The sequence below is a fragment of the Ostrinia nubilalis genome, chromosome 3, assembly GCF_963855985.1.
Source record: "Ostrinia nubilalis chromosome 3, ilOstNubi1.1, whole genome shotgun sequence".
Classification (NCBI taxonomy): domain Eukaryota; kingdom Metazoa; phylum Arthropoda; class Insecta; order Lepidoptera; family Crambidae; genus Ostrinia; species Ostrinia nubilalis.
In genome coordinates this window covers 16,829,832-16,851,470 of record NC_087090.1, presented here as the reverse complement: position 1 = coordinate 16,851,470, position 21,639 = coordinate 16,829,832, and the positions used below count along the sequence as shown (strand labels likewise).

General features: G+C 36.8%; 2 protein-coding genes and 2 long non-coding RNA genes across 5 annotated transcripts in view; 3 read left to right on the top strand and 1 right to left on the bottom strand.

Moving 5' to 3' along the window:
* The window catches only part of LOC135088071 (dual specificity tyrosine-phosphorylation-regulated kinase 2), a 106,027-nt gene that overhangs the window by 45,030 nt on the left and 39,358 nt on the right, over nt 1–21,639 (top strand). The gene's annotated exons all lie outside the window — the stretch shown is intronic.
* LOC135088374 (uncharacterized) lies at nt 7,890–8,852 on the top strand. Its single transcript, XR_010261030.1, has 2 exons — nt 7,890–7,975; nt 8,616–8,852. It is a non-coding gene; the product is annotated as an uncharacterized LOC135088374 (long non-coding RNA).
* LOC135088373 (uncharacterized) lies at nt 10,745–11,329 on the top strand. Its single transcript, XR_010261029.1, has 3 exons — nt 10,745–10,824; nt 10,911–11,079; nt 11,232–11,329. It is a non-coding gene; the product is annotated as an uncharacterized LOC135088373 (long non-coding RNA).
* On the bottom strand, nt 12,855–20,632 carry LOC135088069 (uncharacterized). Of its 2 annotated transcripts, none has more exons than XM_063982951.1 (2): nt 20,024–20,632; nt 12,855–14,899 (listed from the first exon to the last, which is right to left on the bottom strand). In XM_063982951.1, the coding sequence occupies exons 1-2, from the start codon at nt 20,038–20,040 to the stop codon at nt 13,165–13,167; spliced, it is 1,752 nt and encodes a 583-aa protein (XP_063839021.1). In that variant the 5' UTR covers nt 20,041–20,632; the 3' UTR covers nt 12,855–13,164. The 2 variants fall into 2 exon arrangements, with proteins under 2 accessions (XP_063839021.1, XP_063839020.1); XM_063982950.1 differs by lacking the exon at nt 20,024–20,632 and adding an exon at nt 17,865–19,228.

Here is a 21,639-nt window from a genome sequence, read left to right as displayed (position 1 = left end):
TAAGATTTCGTTGCCTAATTCTGAGTCTGTATAGTGGGTACCGCAGGTGACAAGTTCCCTACCATAGACTAAGAAAGATGGCGTGAAACCAGTAGCCTCGTTTACCGAGTTATTTATCGCAAATTGAACCTTTGGAATAAAAACGTCCCAAGTTCTGTGATCATTTTCGACAAATGTTGATATGCAAGTGATAATAGTTCTATTGTAACGTTCAACTGTGTTGACTTGTGGTGTATATTTCGGCGTAAAATAAGTGTTGGGTATGTTATATTTTTTAAATAACACAGCTGTGTCACGGCTAATAAATTGTGAACCATTATCGACAATTATAGTTTGAGGAATTCCGTGGACAAGGAAAACGGAATCCTCTAAAATTTTTATAATTACATCTGACGTTGCTTTTCTAATTGGATAAATCAGACAAAATTTTGAAAAACAGCAGGTCACAACTAAAATGTAACTATTTTGTTTTCGACTAACAGGCAGAGGGCCCATGAGGTCAATTGAGACCATTTGAAAAGGACGAGAGCATTGTTTTGGACGACCCATGACTCCAAGTATTTGATGATTAGAAGTTTTATATTCAAGACATTTTTGACAAGAACCAACAAACTGAACTACATCACTGTGCATTCCTGGCCAAAAGTAACGCAACATGAGGCGATGGTAAGTTTTAAATATGCCCAAATGTGCAGCTGTTGGTTGCGAGTGATTTTCTAGAATAACATTTTCACGTAATTCGGAAGGAACTACGATCTTCCACGAAAATTCATTTTGCAATTTACATTTAACTTTAGTCAACCTATACAAAATGTCGTTTTTAATTAAATAATTTGGAAAATCTTGTGGTCTGTTAAGGCAACCGTTAAAAATTGTTTTGTACCACTCGTCTTTAGTGTCCTTTATATCGGAGGAGGAGATAGCACTAACTGGCACAGACCGCGATAGGGCGTCGGGTATAACGTTGTCTACACCACGACGATGTTTAATGTCGAAGTTAAAAGATGACAACCGTACTCCCCAACGAGCTAAGCGACCAGTAGGATTACTCAGAGAGAGGAACCACTTTAAGGCGCTGTGATCTGTATAGACAGTGAAAGTTTTGCCGTTCTCTAAATAACACCGCCAGTGCTCTAGAGCAGTTACCACAGCTAAAGTTTCGCGCTCAGTAATGCTGTAATTTTTCTCAGCCGCAGATAAGGACTTACTCATATAAGCGATAGGATGCTCCTTACCGTCTTTTGTTTGTGTGAGCATAGCGCCTACCCCATAGTTACTCGCATCCGTGTGTACCTCGAAAGGCTGAGCATAATCAGGACACGTTAGAACAGGAGCAGAAACTAAACATTCTTTTAGTTTTAAAAAGGACACATCAGCCTCCGGAGTCCACTTAAATGGAGGTGTGCCTTTTTTATTAGAAGTCAATTTATTTAAAGGGCCAGCAATTGTACTAAAATTTGGTACGAAGCGACGGTACCATGTTGCTGTGCCAAGAAAACGTTTAAGGTCCTTTCGGCTAGTAGGTGTTGGATCTACACTAATATTATAAAGAGGAAAACTTTGTTTGTTTGTTTGTTTGTTTGTTTGTTTGTTTAGTTGTAATGGATAGGCTCAAAAACTACTGGACCGATTTTAAAAATTCTTTCACCATTCGAAAGCTACATAACTCACGAGTAACATAGGCTAAATTTTATTTTGGAAAAAATAGGGTCCCGTAAAATATTTGGGATTTTCATAAGACGTGGAAAAGCGCCATCTATCGTCATTGGTTAAAATCTTCTTGCGCCTGACAAAAATTTTTGAGGTACGTAAATATTCATGAAGGCAAAGCTGTCAAACGCCATCTATCGACATCATTAGTAAATTAGTAACTAAATATTACATGTACTATGAATAGCGCTGTTCGTAAATAATTATTGAAAATTTAATAAATAAAGATATTTTATGTAACTGAACCATTCACTGTATGTACCTATTTGAATCATTCACTGTGTTTAAACGAGCAAATCAAAGTGTTAATTAGTGACTTTTTACAAACTTCCTTGCAAATTCTTACTATGTGCCGCCATCTACCGAGATGAATATTAGGGTACGGTTCAGCGGCGGACAAATGGGATGGGCGCGTGGGCGATTGCAGTTAAATAGGATAAGAATTACCTACTTCGTTTTTATTTTCTGTATGTAATTTGTTAATTTTTTGGTAGGGTCTTTATTTTAATTACTTAGGTTGGTAGGTACTTACTTATTTGATTTTAATGATAATTACTATAGGTACGTATAATTTTAGTAGAAAGAAAGGTCATTGAATGACTAAGTGACTCACTCACTCATCACGAAGTCTCAGAAACTACAAGTCTCAAAAGAGTTCTCAGGGGTTAATGGTCTATTCCACCTGGCTTTGATCACCAAGATGATCAAAGTGGACTCCAGTTAAATTATATTTTTAGTGTTCTTTGATCACCATAAATAAATCATACCTCTGAATTGTCACATTGTCCAATTTGTTTATTGCGGTTTTTAGAAAATATCAAAAATGTTACAAAACAAAATATGTAGTACAACAATTGGACATGTGACTATTCAGAGGAGGTGTGATTTGTTTGTAGATGATCAAAGGACACTAAAATAATAATTTAACTAGAGTCCACTTGGCTCACCCAGGTCATCGTATCCGTGGGTGATCAAAGGCACAGAATAAATTCAAAGGACACTAAATTGTCGCTGTAAGTCCACTTTGATCACCTGGCTAATCAAAGCCAGGTGATCAAAGTGGAATACACCTCCTTTTAGAACGTAGGTAGTCACTAAGACGAAATTTTGCAAAATTCAACCCTTATGGGAGTTAAAAAGGGGGTTAGAAGTTTGTATTGCAGTCCTCGGTTTTTAAAGTAAGAGACTTGAAAGTTAAAGTGTATGCTCACTATGATCTCTAGATATTGTGGAGGTGTACATATACTGTTCGGTACACTGTGGTACTGTGTACACATCGGTTTGCCGACGATATTGTGGCCATGGCAGAATCGTTGGAAGATCTTGGCACAATGCTCGAAGACCTTAATCGATTTTCCCAACAGGTAGGCCTGAGGATGAACATGGACAAAACGAAGCTTATGCCGAATGTCCATGTTGCGCCCTACCCAGTTTCAGTTGGGAGCTCAATTCTCAAGATTGTCGACAAGTAGGTATGTCTACCTCGGACAAACGATCCAACTAGGTAGGTCCAATTTCGAGAAGGAGGTCAATCGTCGAATACAACTCGGCTGGGCAGCGTTCGGGAAACTACGCAACATCTTTTCGTCCAAAATACCTCAATGCCTGAAGACTAGAGTGTATAACCAATGTGTGTTACCAGTGATAACTTATGGCTCGGAAACGTGGCCTCTCACTATAGGCCTTATACAGAAGCTCAGCTGCACAGCGTGCTATGGAGAGGGCTATGCTTGGTGTTTCTTTGCGAGATCGAATCAGAAATGAGGAGATCCGTAAACGAACCAAAGTCGCTGACATAGCCCGACGGATTAGCAAGCTGAAGTGGCAATGGGCAGGGCACATAGTACGCAGAACTGATGGCCGATGGGGCAGAATGGTTCTGGAATGGAGGCCACGTACCGGAAAACGTAGCGTGGGACTTCCACCTACAAGGTGGACCGACGACATCGTAAAGGTAGCAGGGAAGCGCTGGACGCAGGCCGCTTCCAATCGATCAACATGGAAAGCATTGGGAGAGGCCTATGTTCAGCAGTGGACGTCCTATGGCTGAAATGGTGGTGGTGGTGGTGGTACATATACTGAAACTGAAAATGTATCATTAGAAATCAACTACGGGGGCTAAGGAGATAAAAGGAGGGTTGGAAGTTTATATTATGAAAGTCCTATGTGTTTAAAGTAAGAGAGTTGAAATTTTAAATGTATGCGCTATAGATGCTAAGAGCGGATTTTACGAAACTCCACCCCTAATGGAGTAAAACGAGGTCCACGCGTACGAAGTCGCGGGCGGCCGCTAGTAGTTTAATATAGCCTCGACCTTCTCGGGATCTGTGCGCAGTCCACGACTATCGACGACATAACCCAGATATTTAAGTTGGCTACGGAAAAACTTGCATTTTTCTAAATTCACGGTGAGATTAGCTTGTTTTAATTTATCTAAGACCTTTAACAAGAGTGTCACGTGACTATTATAGTCATTGCTTACAATTATTATGTCATCCAAATATGCGAAGACATTAAGGCCAAACTCGCCGAACAAAAGATCTACTAAACGCTGTTGAGTCGCGGGTGCGTTAGTTAAACCGAACGCGGTTCTTTTAAACCTGAGTGTACCTCTACCCGGAACATAAAATGCAGTCTTATCACGATCCTCGAGAGCTATATTAATCTGCCAAAAAGATTTGGATAAATCGATACTGCTAAGATAACGAGCGTCTCTAAGGTTATCCAAGATCTCAGAAATGTATGGCAAATTATAAGCATCACGCTTGGTAACTGAGTTGAGCTTGCGACTATCGAGGCAAAACCTCGGCTGACCATTCTTTTTTGTTACTAAAAGGACTGGGGAAGACCAGGCACTTTCACAAGGCTCAACCACATCAAGAGCCAACATCTCATCGACCTGCTCAACCAGGATTCGTTGTTTCTCCGGAGACATGCGGTAGTAACGTTGCCGGATTGGTTGAGCATCACCGGTATCAATTCGATGGGTAATCAAAGAAGTTTGTCCTAGACCCCTACGTTCAAATGAAATGTCTTTGAATTGATCTATGATGTTATCCGCTATAAGTTTTTCAGACTCACATAAATTGTCATAGCCGTGAATTAGAGTTTCATTAGTAGTATCGTCATCGTCGCCGACTGTACCGAACGAGATGCTACCCAAATACTTAGGACATATTTGAAACTTTCGCCAAAAGTCAACACCCAAAATAAGAGAGGTTTCTATTTGTGGCACAACTACAGCGTCAATAATGTGAAACTGGTTCTCAAAATGTACAGGAATATTAATGTGACCTATGCTTTGTAAAGACTGACCACCTGCAGCTGTAACAAGAATACAGGTATCAGTAAGCAGTTTAAGACCGTTGTTCTCTAATAAAACATGAGAGTTGTCACCCAAAATGGTTACTGCGGAACCTGAGTCAAGTAGACCAGTAAAAGAAATATTATTTATATTGACTGTGACAAAAGGTCTCGTATCATTAACTGGTTTGCTGCGAATTGTAGCAGTTTTATATGAACTGAAAAATAATTTGAGTGTTTGAAGCCAGTTTTCCCAATCAGTTTTATCAAAATTACTTTTTGTACTACTACAATTCAGCCCATTCAGTTTTTTGAAGCTGAAGGCTCGATTTTGTTACAATCTGGACATTGAGGTTTCTTGACATTCGGTCTGCCACATTTAAAACAAAATATATTGTTTTTATTTTCATTACATTGACTGATATGGTGAGTGTTCACACGACACCTAGGACAATAAGGAACCTTAGGAGACTCGATTGCATGTACATAATTTTGATTTGATTTGTTTTTATTATTAGTGTAATTATTTGTATAGGTTTTATTTTGATTATAATTTGTGTTGTTTATAGGTTTATTAAATTTTGAGTAACTATTAGGATTATTTTGTGTTTTGTAATTAAATCGGTTTTTATTATATGCGAACTCAGGAGCTAAGGTGTTTGATGTCGCAACACTAGGCTCGCGGAAATTAGCGAGACGTGCTTGGATAGCTTCATAGTTACGACAAAGCGATTGTAACGATTCGAGGGTCCTGATTTCATAAGCTGATGCCAAAGTGCTAGCGTAACAAGGTCTAATGTTATGGAGGATTATTTCTAATTTATCTTCTTCCGACAGAGTTTTCGAAAGACGCGAAAACAATCCGGACATGATCGACAAATAAATCGTGATGTTTTCCGATTCGCCTTGTGTTCTGTTACGAATTTCTGACAGCAGTCTGTAATCAAAGTCAGACTGGTCAAAATCTTGTCTCAACAGGGTAATTAGCTCGCTCCAATTAGACACACGATCCCTAACACTTCTAAACCAATGAAGCGCGTCTCCGGTGAAAATTTCAGTGGCATAAGACATGGCCTTAGTATCAGAGATACTCCTAGCGACGCAAAATTCAGTAAGACGTTGAATGAACGCTCGTACGCAAGACTTACCGTCATATTTAAGCCTACCTAAGTCTACTGCTCCTCCACGATCACAAGTGACAGAAATATTTAGAGGTGGGGCAGCAGAGGTAGTCGGACATTCTGAATTGCTTGTTGATATTAAAGGATCGGTAACCGTATCTGTATTACTTTTTAAAATATCTTTATACTTTTTAAATTCAGACACGCAAAATTCAAATTGTTCGTCCGTATCTTTATTGCTAATGATTCGGTTTATGCGGTGGTACAAATGGTTTAGATAGTTTTGTGTACGTAACAAAGTGTTCCTATCTAAATTTGATTTTAGATTGTTTTTAACCTTGCTGAGAGTCTCTTCAACACCTTTTATATCGTCAGCAGGCTCCAAGGGACTATCTAAAATGTCCTCAGAAGGAAATATCGGTCCTAATTTTGCAATTTGTTTGCGCAAATCAAAAACAGTAGCAGCAGGAGTAGAACCTCTTATGAGAACTTCATACTCTAGTTCCGATTTTTGCAATGATAAAAATTTAACTTGATGACTCATTTTAAAAATTACTTAAATTATGCGGAACCTTCAAAAATAATTATGTAAAACAAATTAATTCGACAACAATTCAAACCACGGCTCAAAAAATATGTACGGAACCTTTAAAAATTATTAAAATTGATTTGAGATATTATATTATGTAATAGGTTAAGTGATGAACCAGTACTTCGTAGCGTCTATTCTAAATAGAAAATAAAATAACTCCGACTGTTACAAAGCTTAATTAATAGATATTAAAAAAAGCGTTAATATAAAGGTAACAGCACACCAAAATAGGCAACAAAAAAAAAACAAACCAAAAAAAAAACATGAAGGAATTTACACAAAAGAAAGCACACAACACACAGCTACTTACTACGAAAGCAAACCCATCAGTCCATAAAAAACCAAGTTGAGGCGCCAGTGTCGCGTAGTGGGAAATTAATAAATAATGAACACTAGCGTACACAGATAAAATTACAATTTATTAACTTCACAATAATGAGGGCGGGGTTCGGATGCCCGACTGTGGGTATGCTTTCGCGGTCCGTGACTTCCCTGGCGAGGGCGGCCGAAGGTAGATGGTGGCCGTAGGTGCTGGACGTAGTCGCTGTCAGCTGTAGGCGCCTTGGATCTTGAGCAGATGGTAGGTACGCGTTTGCCTCCGCGTTAGTCCCGAAATTCGATCCCTGGGAATGAACATTCCAGCTTAAGCCACTTCCGGTCTCAACATCCGGAGACTGCAATCATCGTCAAACCAAGCCAAGAAAGTCGAGCCTAAGTAAGTAGGATAGCAGGCGAAGTGGCGATGAATGCAATCAGATCGGAGTTTACAAACACAGCATAATCAAAATGAAGTAAACAATATTATGATTTATTATTAAGTACGCCAAATGCTTTAAATTAACAATTTGTATGAATAATTACGCCAATAGCGAATAATTACTATCTAATCTCTGCTACAGGAATTTGCGACATAATTAGGTTTTCAACAAAGCTGGATAGATAGGCACTAACTAATCGCAACTTGTAGTTACATTATCTGCTTAAAACTAAAGCGAAAGAAGAAATACTTGTTCATCACTTACCCTATCGGGGATGTATTCACTACACAGTTTTATCGTACTTATTTATGAAACGACTACTAATTTTATTGTACTTTATAAGTTTGTATTTAGTGCATTTGCACTACATACTATGAATTATTTGAAATGGAATCGGCGCGGCGGCGATAGGCAGGTACGCGGCCGTACTTTTCAAGTTGGTTTGTCGAAATGAAGCCGGGGAGACGTGCCCTGGCCGACGATTTTTAAAGGTCAAACTAGGCATGGAAATGATTGCTATTTTTCATTCATTTTCATTCTATGAAATGATGATTTTTTTTTCATATGATTTCACATGCGAAATTTCACAGGCAATGATTTTTATTCGCAGTTTAGCTCTCTCATATAATGTGCTACTTTTAATGAAGTATGAATTATGATGAAGGATTGCTAATTAGCTAAAATATGAAATGTAACAACATCTGTTTCATTTATGTCGCACAACAAAAAACAAACAGTTTCACAGCACATCAATAACCGCGCGACTAGTGAAAATCATTTATTTCATCTGCCTGCTATCTAATGAAATCATACGAATGATGACAAGGAAATCTAAACCTTACGCCTTTGAGTTTAAAGTTCATATTTAAAATGCCCAGTTTCGTCCGTCATCACATCTCTTGTCCTTTTCTAACACGCACATGATCAAATAATTCCTTCTTACTCGCTCGGTCGCTTCGCAGAGCTGCGCTCACGGACTTCGCTCGAATGAATTAATGAAATTCATGTGATTCGTGATTTCGTTGACTGTGAAATTTTAGCAGTCTATGTGAAGTAAAATAGCAGGTGTGATTAATGAAATTCATTTCATATGATTTTTCACCTGCTATTCATGAAATGTTCCATGCCTAGGTCAAACGGCTTTAGGCGCCGCCCATTAAAATCATACGATGTTTTTGACCAATGCCCAGACGCAAAGGATTGAAGAGAAAGCTGCTTAGGGTCCCGCGCGACCGATAAACGAACCATTAGCAAGGTCACTGTAATATTGATCTATTTTATTTTAAGCTAGTTTTAAGTGATTTATGTAATTATTTGTTTTGTAAATGTTATTTATTTAGTGATAAGAATAAAATATTGTTTACAGTTTTTTGTTGTTTTATGTATTTGATAGTTTTAGTTATTTTTGTTCATTATTACGTTAATTTAACTATACTTTATTTGTACAAGAATCATCAAATGTAATTATGTGACGTATAACGTTACATAGTGGCAGCGCTAATTGACAAAACAAATTGAAACCGTTGAATTATGTTTTAAGATAGGTACTTGTGTGATAAGTAAAACAAGAAGGATCTGTGAATAGTTGTGGTAGATCTTACGAGAACATCGCGTGCACCTGCTGCCCAAGGTGGTAGTCGCACTTTTTGCTCAGCCGCTGACCTGGTGGACGGACGACGAACATTCACGAAACAGATTACACTTGTCTCAAGGGAAGGTCTTGTCAATAACCCAATCCTAAAGGTGAGTCTATGCTAGACGAGCCGAGCAAAAGCGGAGCACGAGCCAATAATCTAACTAAATCATTCATTCATCAATTAATACACTTTTCTACTTGACAGTGAGGAATAGAGTAGGTGATAGATTTTGTCTACGAGCACTAGAAGGTAAACTAACTAAGCAGTTAGTGCTTAATCAACTAATTCATTTAGGCAGAGACGTACTTAAACGGCGTCCTTTTGGGCACTTGTGCCTCACAGCAACTGGTGGGGTTATAAATATTGAAGTAAATTAAAATACTTAAATAATATGTCTCTCATTACACAAAGGTAGTGTTTCATCAACCCACCGGTTGGGTGGTAGGTTATAATTTGTGTAATCGTCAACGCATAATGTGTTACTGCCGTGGGATTAATTATCCCAACAATTCCTTTCTCGCAGGGGTTATAAGTACACTACTTAGGATGTCGTAAGACCCGACTAAGGGACTCAAGGACATCACATCAGCACAAAAGGAGGAAAATTTGTACCAATTGTATGGTGTAATTCCATTTCCTTTTGCATTTTCCTTGACCTACACCTGGCTTAGTAGTGTGAGGTACCACTAGTACGAAAAACTTTCGAGTTCAAGACGAGGACGAATTTTTGTACGTTTCGAGTTCGAACTCGAAACGTTCATTCTTGTTTTACTAAGGATCGTACTCGTTAGCTTAACTTTCTAATTTCTTTCGTCGGCACGCAAGGCCAAGAAGCTTCTTTCGACGAGTCATAGAGTATTTTACAAGTTTTTTTTTATTTAACATGGAATGGTGTGTTCCGTCCGAAACATGCTGCGTTATTTTAAGATGTTGTTATTAAATTTAAAAAAATAAGTTACAAAGATGAATAATGCTCATAACGCCTCATTAATTGTTTATACGTTTTTGTGTTATTGTTTGTTTAATATGTAAGTATTTAAAACCATTATTATTTATTACCAATCAATATTTATATTGTTGGGTAAACAAATTTCGGAACATCTTTCGTCTTGTTAATGTAGCTGGCAAGCAAAGCGGCGTTATGAATAAATTTAAGTTGCTGTAGAAACAATGTTCTGTTGATTGTCACTTGTGTCATCTACACTAATATTATAAAGAGGAAAACTTTGTTTGTTTGTTTGGTTGTAATGAATAGGCTCAAAAACTACTGAACCGTTTTTAAAAATTCTTTCACCATTCGAAAGCTACATTATCCACGAGTAACATAGGCTAAAATTTATTTTTTGGAAAAAAATAGGGTTTTGTAAAATATGTAGATAATGTAGTCCAAGCGCGCGAAGCCGCGGGCGGAAAGCTAGTAGAAAATAAAAAGAGCTATCCATTGTGTATTCCTACTGTTGTAATAAATTAATTTCGTGGACAAATCTATCTTCTATTTTTCTACTGTAAAATCACACTCAGCCACACGCTCACACACGTCTGACAGTGACAAGACAAGGGATTTTTCTTGTTTTGACGTATTTTCTAACCTCTTAGAAATACTTAGAATGTTATTAGAAGTAGTAATAAAATAATTTGAATATAAAGCTATGTTTTAAAGTAAATAAAGACCATATTAACGATGTTAACATGATGAGACATCGGTAAGTAAATTAAATTAGCAAGTGAAAAGATTTTTTAGTTAAATCATGGAGTTAAATATGTATATTGTAATTCTATCTTGTTTTAGATTTTATGGAATGGAGGAGAAGATTTAACAGCTAGAAATTAACAAAAATCCTGCAAGAGCATCGAGATCTCGCTTTTGGCGAGTGGAAGTCCAAAGGCAAAGTGTAGCGGTTTGCAGTTCTTAGCCTCACTTTTTTGGACCTAACAAGACAGGAAAAGAATAGTCAAAGGTATGTTGATTGCAATAATTGAATCTTTATTATTTAAGTAGGTACTTACCTATGCATTCTCTAGACAAACTGAAATGTTATGCCCTTTCATATTGATTGTTAGGATGGCAAGTTAAATTAGTATTTAGTTAACATTACTTTTTCTTTTACAGAGGAAACCCGAGTAGCCAGATGATAATATATGAAACCATGAGCAGCCAGCCATTGAAACTCTCAGCAATTTGAATAACAATTTTGATTATTACCAATCATGTATCATATCTATTAATAGAAAATTAAAACTGTATGTTTTAATTGAAATTCAAAATATTGTTTAATGTTTTATAAGTATTTATTAAATAAATTGTCACACATATATTTTGTTTTAATCCCATTAATGTCTATTTGCCCGCAAGTGTTGATGGTATTTCTTAAGTGTGCCTAGGAACCTTAGTCCTATTACTTATTCTGTGCCGGAGCTGGATCTTTGTAAGGTTTGGGTAGGGTAGGTACCTGTAATGATTAATAAATGTTGATGAGTAGAATACTATAACATTAATTTTATAGTTATTAGTTTAGGTAAATAAGTTTATTAAGATCTAAAACTTTCTGGCTAAAACACTTACGAGCAAAGGTATGGAATCACCCTGTTGTGTTTTGTTCTGTATGATTTTAAGAACTGAATGCATATGACATTTGTATAAAATAGTTCATGGATAAATCTTATGTAGGCATGAGTACCTACCTACTTCTCCGAATATGTTGGGGGTATTGAGAGCATTGGTTAAGTAATTCCAAATGCTTCTTCATACCATCAGTGCCTTGGTATGAACTGGATGCATCTTATTGTATTAAAAAAGTTACTTGTTGATCAATTACTTATTTATTCAGGATACTAATTTATACATTTCCAACATTATAACACCTTAAAGTTAGTACTTCTTGCTTTAAATGCTCCCATCGAACTGCCTGTCCGGCGGCGGCATGCCCGCGATAAGGCAACTTCCCCTTCCATTCGTCAAAGTCAACCGGCTCGAAACGACTTATCGAAAGCATGCCCCGGAAGTAGTCAAAATCAATACTTAAATAACAATTTATTCTAAATTACTAAATCGTATACAATAAAAATTCTAAAATAATTACATTAAATAATAAACATGAAATATGTAATTGAATATAATATAGAATAAATTCTAAAACCACTCTAATATCTGCAACAATTTCCAGGAAGTAATCAAGTAAAGTATTTAATTTTAATAATGGGTTTTTAAATTCTACCAAAATTATTACAATAACTATTTATAAGCAACTAATAATCGTATAAAATACAATATTAATTCTAAAATCATTACATTAGGCCATCCGTCACCGTGATGCCTCCTGGCATTCACGTCTCATAAAGATATTAAAATCATTACATTCGGCCTGGTATTCCCGTCTTAATAAAGATATATTCTAAAATCATTACTATTAATTTTCAAAACAACATGAATCATATTATTATTTATACAACTTGTAAATAAGTGTTATTATCATATGCAAATTTTGTTAAGAAAAGGTAGAAGATCCTGAATTTTATTTCATATTGTACATTAGGAAACTTAAAAACTAATCCACGTAACTTAGGTACTATGCACACACTGTTGGGTACAGCAGTCTTTACACAATAACTTTCCTTAGATATACCTAATACCTATTTACTTATAATATTTACCTTAATTGCCTACAGAGAGCATAATCATATGCCTACCTAGTCAAGTTTGTGCGGCGAGCAGACTTTATAAAAAAACTACAACTTTAAACTTTCAATGATTTTTAATGAAATTATAAAGTACAGAAATTACAACTAAGTGTTCAGCGATTGAACGGTTCTAACCTAACTAGCCTAAGGTGCTTCGAAGTTGGAAGCCTAAAATATAATGTCACATACCATCATCACGGGCTCTTTATATAGAGCTGATTATCGGTCCGGTGGCGTGAGGCGTCTACCGGGAACTGCCGGATGTTGATTTCGATTATAATGTGTCTTTGTTCCCGACTCGGCAGTTTAGATTGTTACATTGTAATACAATATGCTTAATATGCTTATTTCGTTATCTTATATGCCTATTTAGGTACTTGGATAATGCGTGATGGCATGTTGGAGGACATAACTCCTCCCTCCTTAAGTTCGAAATCATCCGATTGCTTAATTGGAATCGGAGGGTTTCGATTACATAAATTTGGGTACATTTTCTTTATTTTATAAAATATAACTATACTTATAACTAACACAATTATAACATATAAAATTACCGTGCCAACACTAACACTTTTTATATTTATCACTGCATCACTTAACACTTGTTTTTCGGGAGATTTCAGCGCGTACGCCAAAAGCTGCAAGTTGTCCAAGTTGATGTCGTCCAGGTTTACAGGTTTTACTTCATCTGCGTTAACAGGGCCTTGTGCTACTTCAGGTAAGTTTATCTTTGCTGTTTTATGGTATTTGAAGCCTCTTGCTCCAGAGTGGCGTCGTCTGAGAGTTACCTTTTGTATTTGGAGATCGCATACTCCGTCCATTCCAACCAGGTAAGTGCCACGAAGTTGTTTTCTCGTGATTTCCCCCTTACAGGTTTCCTTCAGGGTTACCGGATTTCTGGAATACACAATCCACCAGTTTTCATAAAAGGATCTGATGTACAAGTTATTGATTTCCACGGCTATAGGTTTGCACATGGAAGTGTTAGTTTCCGATTTCATTAAGCTTGAAGTGCATAAGTCCTGTTCTTGTGTAGTAGTATCCACATTTCTGCATAAATGAAGGTTTTCATCGATCTCCTGGCATGGTGAGGGGAGTGACCAAGTTTTCGCCTCTTGTACCAGGATAAAAGGAGATTTAGGTGCAAGGATGGTGGTGATATTATTTTTATTAAGGATGGGTAAAGGAATTACTCTATAGTAATTATATATGTATGGTGTAACCAAGGGAATGCTCATAATAAACGTTATCTGTCTTTCTTTAAAATATGCTTTTAACTCTATGGTTTGTTCAATTTTAATTAAATTCGCTAATTTTGCTGGGAATACTAACTTATTAGTTATTTCAATTTGTTTTAATACATTTAACAATTCTTTATTATCGATTATTGATTGATGTAACACCTTAAGTCTACTAAAAGCTATAGCGGTTTCAATATCGTCCAAATGCGTAAAGATCGTTTGAAAGTTATGAATAAATAAATGAAATACTTGAATGATCTTGTTTTCTAATTTTTCTACGTTACTTTGATTTATCTGTCTTCTAATTATTAATAGCTCTTTATTGATTTGGGCGAAATTGTGTCGAGTAGCATTGGTATTATTGGCTATAATACCCGCCATTTCGGATAAGATCGTTACTTTATTTGCAATAGCGTCTTGATTTGTTTTTAATTCTTTAATCATGGTATCGTATCTCTCAGCGTCATCGTTATCGAGATTACCTGTGATAGCTTTAATGAATGATCCCAATGGATTTATTAGGCCGCGCTTTTTACGACTTACAGGTACTACTTGCTTAAACTTTTCTACAGTAATGAGCATTATATTATCAGTTTGCATTTTAATGTTGTTATATTCAAATGCATTTCCTATTTTAACCGTGTTACTCATGTGAGCCTTAAATTCCCTATATTTGTCTACGTTATGATCTAAATCCCTTTGGATGTTGGTCAGATTTAAGGTTTTTATCACCGTCCAGTTTTCTTCACTTATCAATGCTTGACCTTCCTTCACTGGTAGCAATCCCGGATTCTTTTCAATTTTGTCGAGTTGAAGGGCCCGGGCGCGGATTGTCAGGATCATCATCAGGATGAGGCACCTGCGGAGGACGCCTTATGTCTTTAATGGGAACTTTAGTGGGTCTATTTTTTGATATTACAGGGACTGTGTTTCTAACTATTTCACCTGAGACTTGTGCTTTTTGATAACGGGGTTTATCCTTACTTCGTCTTTCATTCACGCCTTTTATAAACACTGTATCACCCATTTGGATGTCGAATTCAGTTTCACCGCCGCGTTTGTTCCTAATGCCTTCTTTAGTTTCGATAATTTTGTCGGTTAAATATCTGTATAAGTGTTTAGTCTTTCTTACATGTTCCTTTACTAGCTGTTGCGTATATTGCTGATTAAAATCTACGTTAAACGGGCTTGAAGAGTCCGTGTGTCCGAAAGTTACTTCAAAAGGCGTTAAACCTGTCGTTGAGTGAATCGTTTGATTGTATGCCAATATTGCATACGTCATTACGGCTGCTGCGTCTGTGAATTTTTGTTCGAATTTAGCGAGTCTGTAAATCTCGATTAGTGTTGAGTGGAATCTCTCAACGATTCCCATTGAGTTGGGGTTATGTGGAGTACCTATGTGTAATTCTACTTTATTAAATGTTAACATTTCTTTTAAAAGGGCGTTATTGAATTCTGAGCCTGGATCGCAATTGATTTTTGTCGGAACTCCATAAAATGAGAAATACCTTAGCAATGCTCTAACTACTTCCGGTGTAGATCTATTAGGTATTTCCATAGCCTGTCCTAGCTTACTAAACGCGTCTACGATTGTAAGATAGTATTTGCCTTCTATACTAAACAGATCCATAAAAACTTCCTGAAATGGTTTTGTTTGAGTTTGTGTTAACTGTAATTCGGGCTTAAAAGGTTTTCTATTATATTTCATTCGTTTACAAGTTTCACATGCATTTATGATGCTTGAAACAGTTTCTTCCATTTTACTCCAAAAGTACGTGCGTTTAAGACGCATTATTGTTTCTCGTATTCCACGATGACATGTTGTTCCGGTGTGATGAGTTAGTACTATAGCGCGTTGTTCTTGTTCATCTGTTATATGAATGATACGCTCTGTGCATTCAAAGAAATGTACAGTATCTTTTCTAAACAATGCTATTATTGTTTCCACAAATAATTTACGATGATTAGGGTCAGTGAAGTGAATAAAATGTTTTACTTTAGGTCGGGTATATCGTTTTAAGAAGTCTTTAATTAGATCAGGGCGATTTAATGGTAAATTGATTTCTAAAATGCGTTGTTTGGAATTGGAAACATCGACTACTTCTAACTTGTCTAATCCCCAAGAATCTACTATGATTTGATTGGGTTTCGTGTCTATTGCTTCATTTAATATGGGTATACCTATGGTATCTATGTCCTTAGCGGAGTGTGCTGTTGCGGAATGTGAACTACTTTCTGGTGCTGATATTGTGCTACTATTTGATGGTGATCTAATAACTCCGTAATCATCTTTTTCTACTCGTTTTTGGGAATTAATTGAATTACTGGAATCTGATGAAATGGTCACTATACTTGATGGTTTATCATTGTCTATATTTACCTGCATTGACATATTTTCCTCATTGGTGAGTACGTTTAATTTAATTCGGGATAACGCGTCAGCGTTGCTATTTTGTTTACCATTTTTATATATGATGTCATAATCAAATTCCGCTAAACGTAACTTCCATCTAGTGAGTTTACTGTTGGGTTCCTTTATCGAATTTAACCATGCTAGTGGTCTGTGATCGGTGTAAATTGTAAACTTCCTACCATACAAATACGGTCTGAAATGCTTTGCTGCCCAAATTATGGCTAATAATTCTTTTTCGATGGTACTGTATCGCGTCTCGGCTTCGTTCAGTGTACGACTTGCGTAGGCGACCGGTTTATCGCTGCCTACAGTTCCTTGTGATAATACGGCTCCGATAGCGAAGTTAGAGGCGTCTGTTGTTAAAACAAACGGTTTCTCGAAATCGGGATATTGTAACAATGGTGCGTTTGTTAAAAGTTCTTTACATGTTTGGAAAGCAGATTTGTATTTGTCATCAATTATTATTTTATTGCGTTTTTTTAGACAACTGGTAAGTGGCTGTGTTATTTTGGCGAAGTCTTTTATAAACTTCCTATAGTAACCTATAAGACCTAAGAAACTTTTGATTTCTGTTGTAGTTGTGGGAATAGGGAAATCTAAGATGGCTTTAATTTTGTCATTGTTCGGTTTAAGACCTTCCTTAGTGATTGTGTGTCCTAAGTACAAGACTTCCTTGCGTAAGAATTCAGATTTGTCTAATTGGATTTTAAGGTTGGTTTCTCTTAAGCGATCAAATATCTTTCTTAAGCTCTGAATGTGTTCCTGTAAGCTATTACTGTAAACTATGATGTCATCAAGGTAGACTAAACAGTGCATTCCTTGTAACCCACGCAGTACGTTATCCATTGCGCGTTGGAACGTCGCCGGCGCGGTTTTTAAACCGAACGGCATGCGCAGAAATTCGTAGTGCCCCGCTTGGGTGCTGAATGCTGTTTTCTGTCTGTCATCCTTATCTATCTCGATTTGATGGTACCCACTTGCTAAATCCAAAGTGGTAAAGTAAATTGATTTTCCTAGTTTATCAAAAAGATCCGCTATATTGGGTAATGGATATTTATCGTCGGTTGTGATTTCATTTAAACGTCTGTAATCAATGACCATCCTAAATTTTCTTTCACCTGATGCATCCATTTTCTTTGGAACTAGATGCACTGGGGCATTCCACGGGGAATGTGATTCCTGAATTACATTATCTAATAAAAGTTTTTCCACTTGTTTATTAATTTCGTCTGTCTGGACTTGAGGTAACCTATATGGTCTTACGTAAATAGGATCCTCATTTTTAGTACGGATTTGGTGTTTTACATTGTTTGAAAAGCTCAAAGGTATTTTTTCACAATAAAAGATATCACGGTATTCATAGCAAAGATTCCTAATAACCTTTCTTTCCTCATCATTCATATGTTCTAACCTGAGTTTTTCCAGATTCTGCTGTAACACTTCGTCGATCTCATAACCTTGCGGTACGTCACTGATATTATTAACTGGTATTTCACTGACACTGTACGGTTCTACTGCGAATGGTTTAGATATAGTTATTGTTATATAGTTATCCGAACTATTTTGGATCACGGTATACGCGTAACCTCGTTGACAGCTCACGAGAGCACTGGGCATACGGACGCCTTGTCCGAAGTTAGTATAATTAATTATTGCGTCACCCTCTGACACAGTGGTGGGGATTTTAACACGTGACTCGGATCGCGGTGCTATACTTACTTCATATGGTGGGCTATATATTATTCGCAACTGTGCGTTATGAGTTTTTAATATTTGTTTATCCATGTCTATGGTAGCGCCCAACTGTTTTAACAAGTCGCTACCTATCAAGCCATCGAAACGATTGTCTACGTTATACACGTAAAATTTATGACTTCCTGTGGTTGCAAATGATTTTAATAATGGAATATGGATTACTTCATTATGGCTACTACGCGCGTGCGTGCTAATGACTTCAAATGGCTCTTCGTATTTATAGGCGTTGAAATACTCGTTAGCCTTTTTCGGGCTTATGAACGATCGTGTACTTCCCGTATCTATCATAAACTTTGCTTTAATTTCAGGTATTAACACGTGTGGCAATCTTAACATTCCGTCATAATAATTTAGATTTATCACTTCCGATTTATATCCGGTGAGGCTTCTACTTGAAAATTTTCGTCATTATGAGTTTCCGGTTCTACTATTTGTTCTGATTCATACTGAGGTACGTCCTCGTACTGACCGTCGTAGTAATAATAGTACTGGTCCTCGGGACTCTCTGGCTCGGGCTCGTAAAAGAGTGTTTCCGGGGTTTCAGGGTTATTTATTAAGTTATGATGGATTGGAGCTGCTGAACGCATTGAAACATCAGTGTCCAACTTGTATGAGGGACGCTGCGCCAAAGGTGGGTTGCTTAATCCGAATTTAAATTGGTTATTTTGTTGTGGGAATTGATTGAATCGATTCATTGGAACCGAATATGGATTAGGTCTGTAGTGATTGTTATTATTGCTAGGCATTCTATAAATAGGTCTAGGATTTTGATTAGGCTGGAATCTGAAATTTTGTGGATTCTGGTTTGAGAAAGTGAACTTAGGTTGATTGGACATATTATTAGGATTCTGTGGCATATTATATCTGAAGTTTTGTCCATTTGGATTAAACCTATTGAAAGGTGTGAAGTTTTGTTTGAATGGATTATTATTATTGAAAGGTATGCCAAACTTAAATGCTTGAGTTGGCGATACGAAATTCGGTTTAAATGCCGGTTGAGATTGGGTAAAACTGGGTTTACTAGGAGTGATTTTGTTCTTATTTTTCATATTGTACTGAAATTGGAAGTTTTCCTCCTCAGACACAATGCTTAGGGCTTGCTCTAAGGTGGTACAACCTCTAAGTCTAATCACTCTGATCATATCTTCAGTTAGGTTGAATAGAAAGACATTTAACGCGGTATTATCGTATATAATTACTTTAGCTGCTTTAATGCCTTCGTCCTCAATCATGTTGACTTTAGACATCAGTGTGCTCTTAACATTCTGAATACGATGACATAACTCGCTATACGACTCTCCATGTTTGATTTTAATTTGTTCTAGTTCGATCGCTATGCAAGCTTCCGATCTGGGGTCTCCAAAATGCTGGGTTAACACTTGTTTTAATGCTATCCATGTATTAATATCTTCGCGCTCGCTTAACAATGCCGCTGCGCGTCCTACTAATCTACTAGTTATCGCATGAAATACATAACTGTTTTGTGTTACATTTTCATCAGGGCCTCTATATATATTTATAACATATTGGCATTCCCTTAGGAATAAATTCAATGTTTTACCGTCGCCTTCAAACTTCGGTATTAAATTTAACATTTCACTAGGTATAACATTTATATGTTCCATTTTAATTAATTAACAATTTTTCTGATAAAATAAACAATTTCAAAATATTTCTTTCCTATTACTAAGCGCTGGCGTAATCCTTAAAGTGGAAGGAACTACGAGCAGTAACGTTTATTATGATTTGGGATAAAGAACGTTACAAAAATTTGGGAAGAATGGTACAAAAACGGTAGCGAAGAGGTTTACTCACTTGCCGCTCACCCCCATATCTTCTCGGTGTGCCGCTGCTGCTGCTGGTGCTGCTGCTGCTGCTGGTGCTGCTGCTGGTGCTGGTGCCGCTTGACTTATTTGTTTGGTTCGTGGATCCCGCCGTTGTAGACTTGATAGCCTAACCGCGATTGCTCAAGACCGATATAATCGTTATACTTTGATTATCGCGACGCGAGATCCTACCGGCTGCGCCAGTCAAGTTTGTGCGGCGAGCAGACTTTATAAAAAAACTACAACTTTAAACTTTCAATGATTTTTAATGAAATTATAAAGTACAGAAATTACAACTAAGTGTTCAGCGATTGAACGGTTCTAACCTAACTAGCCTAAGGTGCTTCGAAGTTGGAAGCCTAAAATATAATGTCACATACCATCATCACGGGCTCTTTATATAGAGCTGATTATCGGTCCGGTGGCGTGAGGCGTCTACCGGGAACTGCCGGATGTTGATTTCGATTATAATGTGTCTTTGTTCCCGACTCGGCAGTTTAGATTGTTACATTGTAATACAATATGCTTAATATGCTTATTTCGTTATCTTATATGCCTATTTAGGTACTTGGATAATGCGTGATGGCATGTTGGAGGACATAACTACCTAAAGAGCATACTGTTCATTATTTATTTATTACTTTACTACATAAAAATTATGTTTGCACACACTGTTGGGTACAGCAGTCTATACACAATAACTTTCCTTAGATAATACCTATCGCTTATAATATTAACTTAAATTGCCCACAGAGAGCATGATAATATGCCTACCTAAAGAGCATACTGTTCATTATTTATTTATCACTTTATTACATCAGAATTATGTTTTTCTAAGGCCTCAACATGAATCTAAGCTTGTATGGATCATAATGATTTTTTTTTAAACTTAGAACACCAGTAGCTATCCTATGTATCGTATTTCCTAAAATTTCTGTCAATTTATAGGGACCAACAAACTTTGACAGAATCTTTGCACTTTTTGTTTTCAGTTCTATAGCGAACGGCCTTCACAAAAACATTTTAGAAAATGCATCTACGACAGTAACGATGTGTGTTTTACCTAAATTATAATTCTGTTGTGTTACCGTCTTTCGTCCTCACAGAGGAATCCAAATAATCCATTCAAGTGCGAAACTGTACTTCAACATTTTTTTTTTTTTTTGATATTATCTTCATTATAAGCGCACTTTAAGTATGCCCTAACCTTTTTTTTGTTGTTTTGGAAACCAATACTGTTGTATTCTTACGAGTGTTTGAATATCCGTAATGCTCGATTTCATCACGATTAGCACACAAATGTCTCATCTAGCATTACGTGGGATCACTAAAAATAATTTCTTATTAACTTTAACGTGGTTTGGTTATGGCATTATTCTAGCTATAAAAATATTTGCCTGAGGTATTGTTGGACAAGGAGACATATTAAATAACAACGACTTCTATGCCGTTGTGGATTAAAAAGACTTAACATCCGGTACTCGGCCTCCGGTTAATCTAAATATATATAACTCAAAGGTGACTGACTAACTGACTGACTGACAGTGATCTATAAACGCATAGCCCAAACCACTCAACGGATCGGGCTGAAATTTGGCATGCAGG

Excerpts from the sequence above, each read along its gene's own strand:
- LOC135088069 (XM_063982950.1), bottom strand. The coding sequence starts at position 18,544 with ATGTTAAGATTGCCACACGTGTTAATACCTGAAATTAAAGCAAAGTTT. Across the intron at positions 14,900-17,864 it reads CAGAATCTGGAAAAACTCAG|GTGCCTCATCCTGATGATGA; the intron begins GTTAGAACATAT and ends CGTCCTCCGCAG.